The sequence below is a fragment of the Diachasma alloeum genome, unplaced genomic scaffold (genome assembly GCF_001412515.2).
Source record: "Diachasma alloeum isolate Michigan unplaced genomic scaffold, Dall2.0 Dall_scaffold_00176, whole genome shotgun sequence".
In the NCBI taxonomy this organism is placed as follows: domain Eukaryota; kingdom Metazoa; phylum Arthropoda; class Insecta; order Hymenoptera; family Braconidae; genus Diachasma; species Diachasma alloeum.
The window spans coordinates 1676821-1689927 of record NW_021680342.1 but is presented as its reverse complement, the minus strand read 5'-3'; the positions used below and the strand labels follow the sequence as shown (position 1 = coordinate 1689927).

General features: G+C 43.9%; 1 protein-coding gene across 7 annotated transcripts in view; it reads left to right on the top strand.

The window, feature by feature from the left end:
* Window positions 1-13107, top strand: part of LOC107048244 (latrophilin Cirl) — a 140366-nt gene that overhangs the window by 66958 nt on the left and 60301 nt on the right. For all 7 annotated transcript variants that reach the window (XM_015271333.2, XM_015271350.2, XM_015271367.2 and 4 more), the window contains one exon: window positions 3762-3884. In XM_015271333.2, coding sequence (XP_015126819.1) covers window positions 3788-3884 — 97 coding nt within the window. In that variant the 5' untranslated portion in view covers window positions 3762-3787. The remainder of the gene's footprint in view (window positions 1-3761; window positions 3885-13107) is intronic.

Sequence of the window (13107 nt, the reverse complement as noted above, 5' to 3'; positions counted from 1 at the left end):
CAGGATGAGGAGGACGAGGAGGAAAGGGGGGTGGGGGTGGGGGTGGCGGTTCGACGAGTTCTATCTAACTTGCTAGAGCAAATAACACCTGCCGTTCGCGTCGTGTAAACTTTCGCCCAACCTCTCCTCCAAAGTTAGCGCTTTGGTGTACAACCCGTAGAGGTGCAGGATATACTATGGGATTGGCACGAGTGGATTGAGTGGGGAGGGGCGGGGAAGGGAGGGCGGGGGGAGTTGGGCCGTTGGGTGGATGGAAGCAGCAGTAAAAGGTAGCAGGGCTTTTTCAAAGTGGAAATAGGTACGAAGACCTCGGATATTTCTTCCATTCATATCGTACCACCCCAGCACCCGAAGTCGTTGGATTTCATACACAAAAACCAATCCAACAAACTCCATTATACTAGGTGGAGCTCCCCTTCAGCCTCTAGACGGCAATGGATAAGATTATTGGATAGAGGGAGAGAAATTGTGAGTATTACTCTGTTGCGAAATTCTTCACAATCTCGGCGAATGTAATTGAGATTTTTCATTGGGAATTTACATGCAATAGAGCGTTCGAATGTCATTAAGAAATTTTTCATCGAAAGTTGATGGAGTTCAAAGTACTTGGCAGTCTTTACTGTAATCTTTCAACTTGGTAATATCGCGTCGAGCAGAAATATGAAAATAATTCACCGGGTGAGAGCTTCTTGGACTGCTTTCATGCAGTTGTGAAATAACAGAAACTTTTGAGTTTACCTCGTTTCTGAGAGTATTTTATTATTTTCAACGGCGCGAGTCCAGTGTCTGTCTCGCCGGACTATTATTTCGACTCTTCAACAAGTTTTACATGCACCCAGTCACAATGCAATGGCGGTCTGACACAGGATGACCTTGAATTCTTGAGATTTGGACGGGAAGATTGGGAAGGGGGGCATCGCGAGTCGCGTGACCTCGTGGATAAAGCCCCCGGAGGTGTGTTTGAAATATTCACAATTTCTTTCTCTCCCTTTCTCTCTATCCGACTATCTTCCTCTCTCCTCCTTCTCGTGTCACATAACGGAGTGTACATCGTGTACATCGCGCTTCCGGAGTGGCCGGTTGCCGTCACGCGAGACTTTATTATTGTAACGTGACAACGGTTACAAGCGACGAGCCTCTTCTCTCCCGCGCGAAACCAGCTACCAGTGCAAGTTGCGAGAGTATACCACGGTTGGAAAGTATAAAGGAAAGTTAAGAGGTTGTCTGATTATCTTTATTATTTTTTTTAATTTTTTTATTTATTTATTATCCTTGTTTCCTACATTTTTTCTCGAGACCCTTCATATTTCAAAGAAAAACCCCTTCAGCAAAAAGAATCTCCATCTTTTCACTTTGATGATAGAACCACGGATACATAGTGAATGGAGATTGCGATCTTCGTGCAGCACAGCCATTCTGATTACTAATTAATTTTTTTCCGCCCTCAAATGATGAAATAAGAAGAATTCCATCCATTTAGACAACTTGGCTTTCCTCTTCATCGCGTGAAAACACCAATTCCCCCACAACGTAGTCTTTTGTTGAACAAATTAGGCTCTATCTCGCGTCATAATTGCGTCATTACCTGCCAAATTGGTATTATCGACAGCGTCGATCTCATCTATTAGCGTTATATTTTTATGTTTCATTCTTTCTCCCTCCTCCTTCTCTCACTCTGTACGCTGCTCTCCTCCTCCTCCTCCTCCCTCCCTCTCTCTCTCTCTCTCTCTCTCTCTCTCTCTCTCTCTCTCTCTCTCCACTTGCTTTTATTAGATCTTACGGCCAGTAATTGGCCACGTTCTCGAGAGCGCGGACGTATTCAGCGTAATTGCCACGGGGGTAATAAAATTTGTCCGGGGGAGAAGAGTGAGGAGAGTCGAGAGGAGGCTACACCGAGAGGGACTCTAGTGCGAATCATGGCATCGGGGCAGTATCGTCCGATTATCGATAAGCAGTCAAGGGGCGGGGAGGGGGGACCACATAACCGCATATTACAACGGAAATTTCCGCAAACGAGAGACGAAAAGAAAAAGATGGAAAATCATGAGGGATGAGGGGGACGAGAGGAGGGGTGGACGTATAAAAAGTGTCGGGGAGTATTCTCCAACAAAATCCGCGTGAAGTTGGTTTCAGTGCGTCCATTAGCCAGTAAACGATATCCCTTTTTTATTATTATCCCAGGGACTCATTACTCCAGCATGCATCCCAACTCTTGCTCTCTGTTTCCATTCTTATAATCGCATAATGGTAATATACTGCATCTCGAGAGAGGTCCACTCCTTCCTGTACTTGCACTGGTCTTGCAACAACGTTTGTCTTTGTCGCGTGTGTGAGGCACTTGCGTGCGTGCACCATATCTAACCCCCTCCCCCCCCTCCGCCNGTAACCACACACATATCGATGCGCATCTCGAGACCTCCTTTCAAGATGTTTCAGGAATATACTCTCATTTCGCACGATTCTACATACACAATTTTTTTACACCCTTATTTATTTATTTAAACTCGTTTTCTCAAGCAAGCTGCTGCACACACATGCACGGCTGGTTTGTAGTACGAAGAGTCGTCATGAGAAAGCACTTGGTAAAATGAAAGGAATGCTGAATCAACTTGCTGTGGACAATCTGCTCGGCTCTCAGCTGGGGTTTTACCGATAGCAATCGCCGCGGATTAATTATGCGTAATGCGCGTTGAGCTTCGTCGAGCATACATTTTAGTTGGAAAAATAATCAGAGATACTGCACGAGGGATAGTTTCCACTTGCCTCACTTCTTCTATTCCTCGGTGTGTACATAGACGCGATTAAAGCCGGGGTATATTCAACGAGTTAACATTCAATTATCATTGTCCCTCCAATGGGTTTCCCAGCTTCCGCGATAATTACACGTGTGTGGGTCTTCGATAGGTCTTTTTTTCAGAATTTTCTTACGCACACTGGTAATTGCTATATTCCGCTTGTATGTGGATTTATGTAATTGCACGATTTTGCAGGGTGAGGGAGAGGGCGAGGGAGAATTATTCAGAAAATCATCGATAATTTAGCTGGATGATGCGTAATTTCATGAAAAATTTGTTGTGTCAGGGAAATTTTTCCCCAGTTTTTAGAAAATAACAATTTAATTTTTACTCTCAGTTTCTGGTTCTGAACTCTGCACGTTGTAATATAAAAAATATGCCCCAAGTCAGAATTTCTGACACAACGGACTGAAATAGTATCTATGGTGCGATGGGATTTTTTACACGGGAGGTTGGCTAGTCCTCGCCTTCGGCTCAAACAACTCGACAGGAGTAAAAACCCCGTCGCCAGAGCCCCCGGACAAGATTTTTTTGTAGCGATTTTCAAGTTTCCGATTTTTTTTTGTACCAATTTTCTAATTATAATCACGAGTCAGATAATACTTTTGTCGCCGTTTGATATACAATATTTTCTGTCACTGGTCACTAGTGGCATCATATAATATTGTGGTCTCTAAAAAAAATATCTCTATAAATTTATATGGATGAAGTACTTATTAGTCATCTTTGACTTCATTTTTTACGAAATTCTAGAATTATATGATCACCAGTAAATATTTGGGAGCAAGGGGTGAAAATTCACCACTCCTTTCGCATTCTTTCTCTTGATATCGAGTTAAAAAAGACCTCTAACGAAATTTCACTCCACGATTACTTGATTTTTTTCAGCAACTTGCCTTCAATTTTTTTTCTCCTCGTTCACTTACGGAGGATTAAATAATGTTTTTTACATTTTTTCGCTTTCAGGCGTAGTCGTAGCTAGGGGCCTCACCATGGAGTGCGGCAAGGGTCGACGGAGAAGCCTGCTTGGCGGGCTCATCCTTGCCTGGTTATTCATCAGTGACTGCATCGTAGCTGCTAGAGACAGAGGTATGTTGAAAACTCAATTAAATATTTAATATGAAATTTATTCATGGAGTTGGCTCAACAGCTGGCTTGCAATTTCAGGCGGGTTTATTGATGATGCGGTGCAACGAAATGAGTCGTTCAATAATATCAGAGGGGGGCTTATTATTTCTAAGTTTACGTGTTCGGTGATGAATTCACGTTGTTCCATCAATTTCTGATAATATCGTGGATTTACTGTAGCGATTACACCGAATAATTCCCTGCATTCAGTTCCCCCTTGAAACTACAATGACAATAAAAAAAAAATTACCCCGAGTTTGATATTTCTCTTTCCCCTCAATTCTCCAAAATCGCGTGAAATCCCACCGTTAATTAAACATGCACTGAATCCACTAACAGCCCACAGTAATTCAATATTACCGAACTCTGGCGTAACTCCGCAATTACTATTCTCCGTCTACCCATAACTCCAACCGTTGCTGTGAGCCCAACAGTTGAAACCCCCGAGTCTCGTGAAAATCTCGTGCAAATCAATTGCCTCAACTACTCCCTACAAACAGCAGCAAAATATAAAAAAAACACCAATGAATTTATTTTCTCATTTTTATACCGTATGCACTTGAGAATGAGAACAGACCAAGTCCTTCGAATTTCTCCGAGGTAAATTCAAACGCTAAAACAGGCATAAAGAGGGAGGACAGAGAATAAAGGTATTAACGAGCGAGCGAACTCTCAACCGAGGACTTCAGAGTGTGTACAAGGGAGGGATTGAAATTGTCGAAGAGGGGAGAGAAGGTGAGCACCGGAGATAAAGAGGGAAAGGTTTCCCTCCACCCTATTCCTTCGCGATTACTGTACACCTCAGTGCGCCCAATCCACACAGCGGCTGCGTTTCCGCTGTTCCGCGTTCCTTTTGAATCTCCCCATATACTATATTCCATTCCCAGCATCATCCACTTCCTACCCACCCCTCCTCCACCATCCGCCCCCTCTTTCTTTGAGTCCATTGCAACGTACTGGGTACACGCTGTGCTCTGATGCAAATACGCATGAACGAAGCAACATCGTCACTCTCTCCTTCACTCTGTCTCTCCGCCCATAGCTTTGAGTTTCTCATGAAATTGTTGGACAAACGGTATTCTCCAACTGCACAACGTCTGCTGACAATTATGCTCCAAAGATTTGTCTCCCCAAATTGACGTGAATCTCGTACCTCCCACTCACTCCCGCGATCTTCCAATTTGCAAGGTATTATCCTCTTGGTTTTTGTCACTGTCCTCCTGTGCACCATCGTCGTGATTACCCTCTGATTTGGCACGTCATTGCTGTCTCCCTCTTTCACTCCTCAATCATTGACTCTGAAAATCCAGGCGCCCTCATGCGATTGATAAATGTGAAGGGGATGCCAAAGGTATTTCCCGAGTTTAGCCAAAAGCATTTTCAAACGAGAATCCCTAAATCCATAATCCCTACACTGGTATCTACTCGAGCTTGTGACCATCAAAACGTTACTAATTTGATTCTCGCGTGTGTACGGCCACCTTCTCTCTAATGTTGTCAGGTTCGGTGGAAATTTACGCCAGCACACCAGGAGATACCCCAAGGTAACGCTTCCTCCATGTCCAAAAGCCATGTATACCGTTTCACCTACCTTCTTTGGCTCACCTATCCCTGGCTACAACATTTCTCAAGCGTTTGCACATATAACCCCAACTGTATGTATCACGAGATAAGATCGATATTACTGTGTGTATGCACAGGGTACATATTTATTGACAATATCTTGGAGGTATAAACGTGCCATCTACCTTCTCCGCTCGATTAAAGTGATTTGGGTAAAAAGAGAGAAATAGGGGGGGGGGGGGAGGGGGGAGGAAAAAAGTAAGAGCGATAAGGCCGAAGCCAAGAGACGCGGAATATCTCAAGACGATCTCTCACACAGGGCCGTGGACGACAGACGAATCGATCTTTTTATCGCACCCATACAAAGTTCGTCTTGTTCTCTCTCTCTCTCTCTCTCTTTATACCCCTACCCACACTCTTTCTAACTTCAGGTGCATCCACCAACCCCTTTCTTGCTTTTTTGTCACTCTTTCTCTCTCTCACTCTCGTTTTTTTGTTCACGTCTCCTCCCTTTACACACATCACAACGGTCTACATCCAGCCGCCTCGCTCGATAGCGAGCGTAATCGATTTCCGATTTTTGGAGTGGCGGCAATTTTTCAACGCCGCGTGAAAAATAACTCTTGAATAAGCGGGAATAAGAGGCCGTTATCCAGGCACAAGTCTAACTCAGAATGCCTTCAATCTTGCGCCATCTTTGCCGCTTTGTTTTCATTTTTTTTCGAGTTATTTTTTGGTCATGTTTTTCTCTGTGCCTCCAGACTCACTTTCCTCCGTATTATTTTGGTCATTTTTTCCCCGTAGGTTTTTTTTTCGGCTGCACGCCTCGCATCTTCCTTCAGTACTTCGTCTTCCTCTCCTCCAAGTGGTATTTCTTATGTTTTCCAGCCAACCCCTTTCACGTGAAAACGGAGGGAACCACCGCAGAGCCACGGTACTTTTATACCTTCATCCTTATTTTTTTTTCCTCGTCCACTTCCTCTTTTTCCGGGAGGATAACACGTTTGGCAGAGAGAAACTTAGCGAGTGGTAGGAAAGGAATTCAAAGAGTAAAAAGATATAGTGGGTTATAGTATATATGGGTTGAGCCGTTATCTATTTAATAGATTACGTTCGAACTTTACTTTTTGGAGCGTGTTAACTGCCGTCGAATGCCTCTTTTCGTCCACTATTTTTAACGATAAAAAAGTGGATAATGGCACGGATCGGAAAAGCATCTCAGAGAGGATAGTTGAGAGTGAAAAAGTAGGGTGAAGTAGATGGTGGGCAATCGTTTGCCAGGTACCAGAGAGTGAGAAACTGAAAAGAGGAGCCTATGAGAACGACTCCATTGGGGCATTTTATCAAAGAGTTCAAATGCTCGTGAATCTTTTTCGCAAACTTCTTCTCAAACAATGGCTCGTGGAGATAATCAATAAAGTTGAGATAAATTGAAGAATACTGAAGTACAACTTTTGCAATTGTACAACGTAGTTTCCTGAGATTTATTATTCCAATTCACTCCATCAAAATCGTGCAATCTAGGATTGGCATAAACATTTATAGTTTTAGGTTAACCCTCCAGTTTCTATTCAATTCTCCAAAATTACTTTTTACGATTCAGTCCAATGCAGATAGAGCAGGAAAAAAAAAGAATGAGAAAAAACTATCCAGTCTGCTCATGATGGCATTTCACAGGGTGGAGTATGTGTGCCGATGGAGAGAAAAATGGAAAAACTGTCACAGAAAAATGAAAAGTACAGTACAAAAGCGCATAAATGTTAGTCCGCACTGAAACTGGGCCAAATCGGTAGGGAAATTCGTGGGCAATAACGTCGACTGATCTTCTCCCTCTCTCTCTCTCTCTCTCCTCGCACCCCAGTTTGCTTTTCAGCCCTCTTGGCTAGTATATAACCCAGCTATATGTGTCCCAGCGGCACTTGCGCCACGGGAAACACCGAAAAGCCCCACCCCTCGCTTTACCTCCACGGGTTCTAGGAACTTAATAGTTACACAGGCGATTTATTTGCGCTGAAGCGTCCTTAAGAGCCTTGGATTTACGCCGCTTACGATAATTGTACCATGTACGTACAACCCCAGCCATTTTCATTCCAGTCAAATCTCGAGGAAATTTATTAACTCTGATAATCGTATTAGTGCTGTTCTTTTATCATGATCAATCTCCTTGAATTTCGTTTCGATGAAACAGTAGAGTGTTACGTGATACTTTGGCTGTCGGAGCACATGTGGACCCACATCTTCCACTCCTCCCCGCCCTTTCTTTTCCTCCGATGAGCAACAAAAAAGAGACTGGTAGGAAAATCAATGAAGCAGCAACATTCGTTAGTTTCCGATTTTTCCGTGTCACAGGTTTTTCGGTGACTCTATTTCTCTCTGTACAAATGTTTTTTTTTTGTCTCCTCTTTCCGGGATGAGATCCTTTCCTATGGAATTGTCATGCAGAAAAGAGAAATAAATACAGAGACGAGCGGCAAACAATACCAGTAAACGAAGGAGAAAATGGCTACGAGATAAAGCAGAAAACAATGCAATCAACACAACACAACCGAAGAGCTAGCACATTTCCGTAGCCAACACTTTCCAAGTAATCATGCCTCCTTTCTTCCAAGAGTTGTCTTTCAATTAGCGGAATGTGTATCAATGTTCACATTTGATATTTAACACGATGTTATGAAAGACGTGTTGATTTTGAGGACAGTTGAATACAAGTGTCCCCTTGGTAACGAAATGACAAGAGATGAGATGAGTGTGACGTTAGAGGGGTTGACTGATAATCATGGCGTTTGGAACTGTTGGACGGGGGAGATATCTGCCAATTGTTCGTTGGACAAACGGAAGAAAACGGTGCGTCTGTGCGATACTGGTCTCAATGCCACTGGTGTATTATTTCATCCCCTTGATGGATATTTCAGACATGCCTGGACCATGTCTGTCTACGTCTCAAACTTCCGGCCAACAACACACCCCACATTCGACTCTTCACTCAGCACAACCATTCATTCTCACATCATGTCAGATCACATTCTCGGTTTTTCCGTAGTATCCAGATAAAAGAAAAATAGCTGAAGGGGAATGAGGAGCGCCTGATTTTGTCAATCGTACATACACAAGATAAATGTTACGTCGAAGCGGCTGGACAGATTGGAACGGGTGGCTTGTAAGTTTATCACGGGGTTAGCATGCTACGGGTCTGCTGACTCTGGGAAAAAGTGGAGATAGACCCGAAGTTGGGCCACTTAGCAGGCTCACCCCGTTTCACCTCTTGCCAACTACTTCTTCTTCTTAATGTTTTTCTTTTCTCCTCCACAGATCTTTCTTCAGTACCTCGTTCATTCTAGTTCACCCACGCTCCTCTCGATTTTCCTGCTTTTTATTTTTCCCGTGGTGATTCTCTCTCTCTCTCTATCTCTTAACTGACGTAAAATTCCAAGCAAAATCCCTCAAACGTCTTTACTTCTCCTCTGTATATAACAAATCCACCAGGCTCCCCGTTCTTCTCGTCACTAGCTTCGGCTCCTCGATATATTTCAGATGAAAGTATCACCCTCCTTCTTCGTCTTACCGCAGAAAACCGGGGCTTGTTGGATGAAAACCTGGGCTTGAGTTAAAAAACGAAGGAGTGATATCCTCACGATCCACTTTTCGTACCCCAAGGGATTTTGAGAACGCTTTTCCGCATGGACGATCGCGGCCAAACCCACCCCTTGCAGAGCTAGCGGGTATGAATAAATATTAGAATTTTGCTGGGATAAGCTCGGTTTTACGACGAGATACTTGTTCCCCGTCTGGCAAATCGATCGGTGTGCTCGTGTCAAGTCACAAGCCTATTCCCGGGTCCTCCCTCATTTCAACTACCCTCCTATCTTCCCTCTTTTCATTCACCCCGAGCTACTCGATTTTAGTCATATTGATGAGGGTATATGTTATCTCAATGTACCGGAGAAATTTTCATATTATTTTCAATCCACCATCGAACACCAGCCCACCCTCGTACATCAACAAATCCCGGCTGGATCCTGTGGTTGATATGGATTTCACCTGAAATTCAGTTTTTACCCTCCTTACAAACATTCCAGTGGATTACACCGTAATTTGAAATTTATATGCTTGCAATGGGATGGCTCGACGAGGATGAGGAGGGAGTAAAATACCGTTGACACGTATATAACGGGGTGACACTGAGGGGTGGTAGGTGGAGTGGAACGACACGAGCAACTAACTTGGGATGCTCTGGTTGTATGGAAAAGGGGTGACCGTTGTAGAAGCAACGGAACCCCCTTGGGGTTTTAAAACCACGCCGCCTCGGCAACCTTACGTACAACCCTAGCAACAGAGTTCCAGATGTGAGCAACGAGAATACATAATTACAATGTCTCCGACGTTCTCTTACTCACGAGTTCTTGGTACAGAGGTTGGCCGAATCGCGCAGACAACTCTGGTATAATCTAGACAATGCGACTCTCGGGACCAGGATGTACCAGGGTGGGTTGAGCCCTGGAATAGGGGAGAAGAGAGAGAGAGAGAGAGAGAGAGAGAGAGTACACGGTGGTCGGTTGGGGTGTAGCGAGGCCTTGGTTGTAGGCGGAGATTGTACGGTGGCGATATGCATTTCGTCGTTTCACTGTTATTGATAACCTCGGGCTCTACATTTTCTTGTTGTCCCTCCAACTCCATCTCCACCGAGCCACTTGTAATAGAACGTACACAGAAGCGATGCCTTCCGGGGTTCATCAACGACCGTTGACTGGTAATAGAGCCAACTGCACGCTTGCATTCCATCAGCAACTGCTCCCCACTGTTTACTGAAAAAATGTCTTCCGGGTGGCACTCACTGGGTGTATGTGTGACAGAGGGAGAGTGAAAAAAATGTTACTGTTGCTTCTACTGTTTATTATCCTTTTGCTCATTTGTCGATGTGTTTTTTCAAGTGAAGCCTCTTGGCCACAAAGCACTACTGAAATCCACTTGAGCCCTCACTCAGTACTGGTGGTGGTACCGGCTGTGTTTTCGTTTTCTCAACAAGTTGAAAAACTTGGTGGTGAAAGATAATAACGTCGTTTTTCGGTGACTCATGGCTTTGACAAACATTCAACAACGGTGCACAATTTTCGGGTGTTTTTTGTCTTGATGGTAGGATTTTTCAAGAGCAAACCGAGGGAGTCTTTCGGGTACAAGATACAGAAGTGCCTCTCGAATGTGTACCTCGAGTGAGTTAGGAATGGTGGAGAAAACGAATATTACTGCATCCACTTGAGGACGGCATTCCAGTGGAAAAGTCTGGGAGGAAAATAGACGTTGAAAATGTTGAGTTGTGTGTTTGGACGTAACCCAACGTTGTACAATAGTCGTTGTCATTTGAGGGTCTAGGGTGGTTTTGTTCGAGTGGTAAACCTCCGGAATATGTCAAGTACTACCAAATCCCACCCTCGCGCAACATGGCAAAAGTCAATTCTGAAGTGATTCAGCCGCAATTTCTGCCTTCTGCCTCTTTCATTCGTGACCTTACAGTATCCCATTATCTAATTTTCCTTGTAATATCTGTCAGTCTTGAGAGAAGGTACATTTACCACGTAATTTCCACCCACTTTGGCTCGACCCCCTCATTGGATCAGCCACTCCTTTATTCTATTTTCACATTTACGTCATGTATGACAATGGAAGGGGGAGAGAAAGAGAAAGAATAAAGGGAGGAAGAATTTTATCGTCGATGAGTCTCATTCCTATTTCCCTCTTACAAGAGATTTTTCGATCCGGCCATTAGCCTCGAATTGCAAAAGAACCATCGATTTTCTCACAATTGCCCTCGGCGGTTGTTCGAAACGATAAGAGGGGCAGTAAAAGTGGATTCCTCCCTCGCCTACATCTCCCTCCGATGTCTCTCATCTCGGGGCGAGGGTTTTTCCCTTCGGTCTTGTTCACTCCCTAAAGAGAGTAGAAGCTCTTCCATTTGTTTTCAGCCGGAAATCATAGACTCAATGGCTTCACATTTCAATAGGTTGTTATTAATTTATGATATCAATTGCAAGCGCTAAAGTTGAGATGCAGTTGAAAAGGATACGGTATCACGAGTGCGCTGCTCGCTTGTGCAGAAACCTTTCGACAAACTCACTGCACATTTCAGACTTTACTGACAAACAACTACTTCTCTGTCGTGTGATATCCTCCCACTAGTGAATAGAAGGAGGATGAGAGTGACGTTGAAGGTACAATCTTCCGTGAAAGCTTTGGTAGAGTTGGGTAAGACGGTAGGAAACTTAGCGGGGCTCTTTGTGTACGCGCTTATACGCACTGTGCATACGTCACTGAGGGAGGATCAATCGGCAACCACGGTGTACCGTGTTTCTAAGCTTCCTGTCATTATGCAGAACGAAGATATAGGCTTTCTTGCTCATTATGTTTCCAACTTTGTCGTGTCTATAATTTTAATTGGATGATATCCGAGCTCCTGGCGTTGTGAATCGTGGAAATGCTTGCGTCTCGTTATCAACTATGATTCATACGTCTCATTATCGTGGGTATAACTTCATAACAAATTCTAGGGTAGTTGGAGGAATGAGGAGAGAAGAAATTAACGAGGGGGAAAATTCCAACTTTTTTTTTGTGTCATCAATTTTGCTTATTGTAGGTGATGTATTAACTGCTTCCTGGTTAAAATGCGAGAGAGGAAACTCATCGGACAAAAAAAAATACTCTAGATTTCGAATTTTACGCCAAAGACCAATGCCAATTCATTCTTTATCCTTCGATCAAACGCCAAAGTGGATGAGGAAGAGGAAAATAACAAAAAAAAATAGCGTGTACGAGGGGTGAAAGAGTGGTGTATGGGTACGTAGAAGGGTGGAGGGCTACCACGGAAAACGAAATCGGGACGAAATCAGGCGAATAGAGAGAAAGGGAGAGGAACGGAAAGTTCGATTGATTCACTGGCAATATAACGCTGTGTGGTGACGTTCTCGTGGCTTGTCCCTGTATCTCCTCTTTTATCTACTCCCCTACCATTGGATTTCATTCGGTTTTTCAATCTAGTTGGCCAAAGCACTGTTCCATGTACTCAGGCAAGTTGATGCACTAGGTTTTTCCCCAATTTTTATTGATTCTTTTGCCTCTTCTTCTTCATCCGCCTTTTAGACGTCTTTCTTTTCTCTTGCCCTCGCTGTTTTTAACCAGGTGGTGCGTACATATTTTGTCAGCGCGTTTATATTTAAATCCCCAGGCAGCTGGAGATGGAAAAAAAGTATGAATGTAAAGAAAGAGGGAAAATAAACAGAAATTGTAGACATTTGTTTGCACCCGAGTGTCACTCGGATCAATTAAAATTGTTAATGAACTTTCCAGACACTCAGTTTCACCAGTCACTGAGAGGCTCACTTTTCCTCAGGGTACCTCTTGAAGGAAAAAAAAAGTGAAAGGGAAAAAAATTGTAAAAAACTAGAGCTGAAGCGTAATTGTGTTCTTACTCCGCAGCTGTCTTTGGAGCGTCACGACAAAATTCACTGGTTGCCTGTCTCACGACTGTCTGCACACGCTGCCTCCTTATTTTTTCTGATACGCCTCAGTGTCTCTTCTTTCCCTTGTCTCTCACAATCTCCCCCCCCCCCCCCCCCCCCCCCCCCCCCCCCCC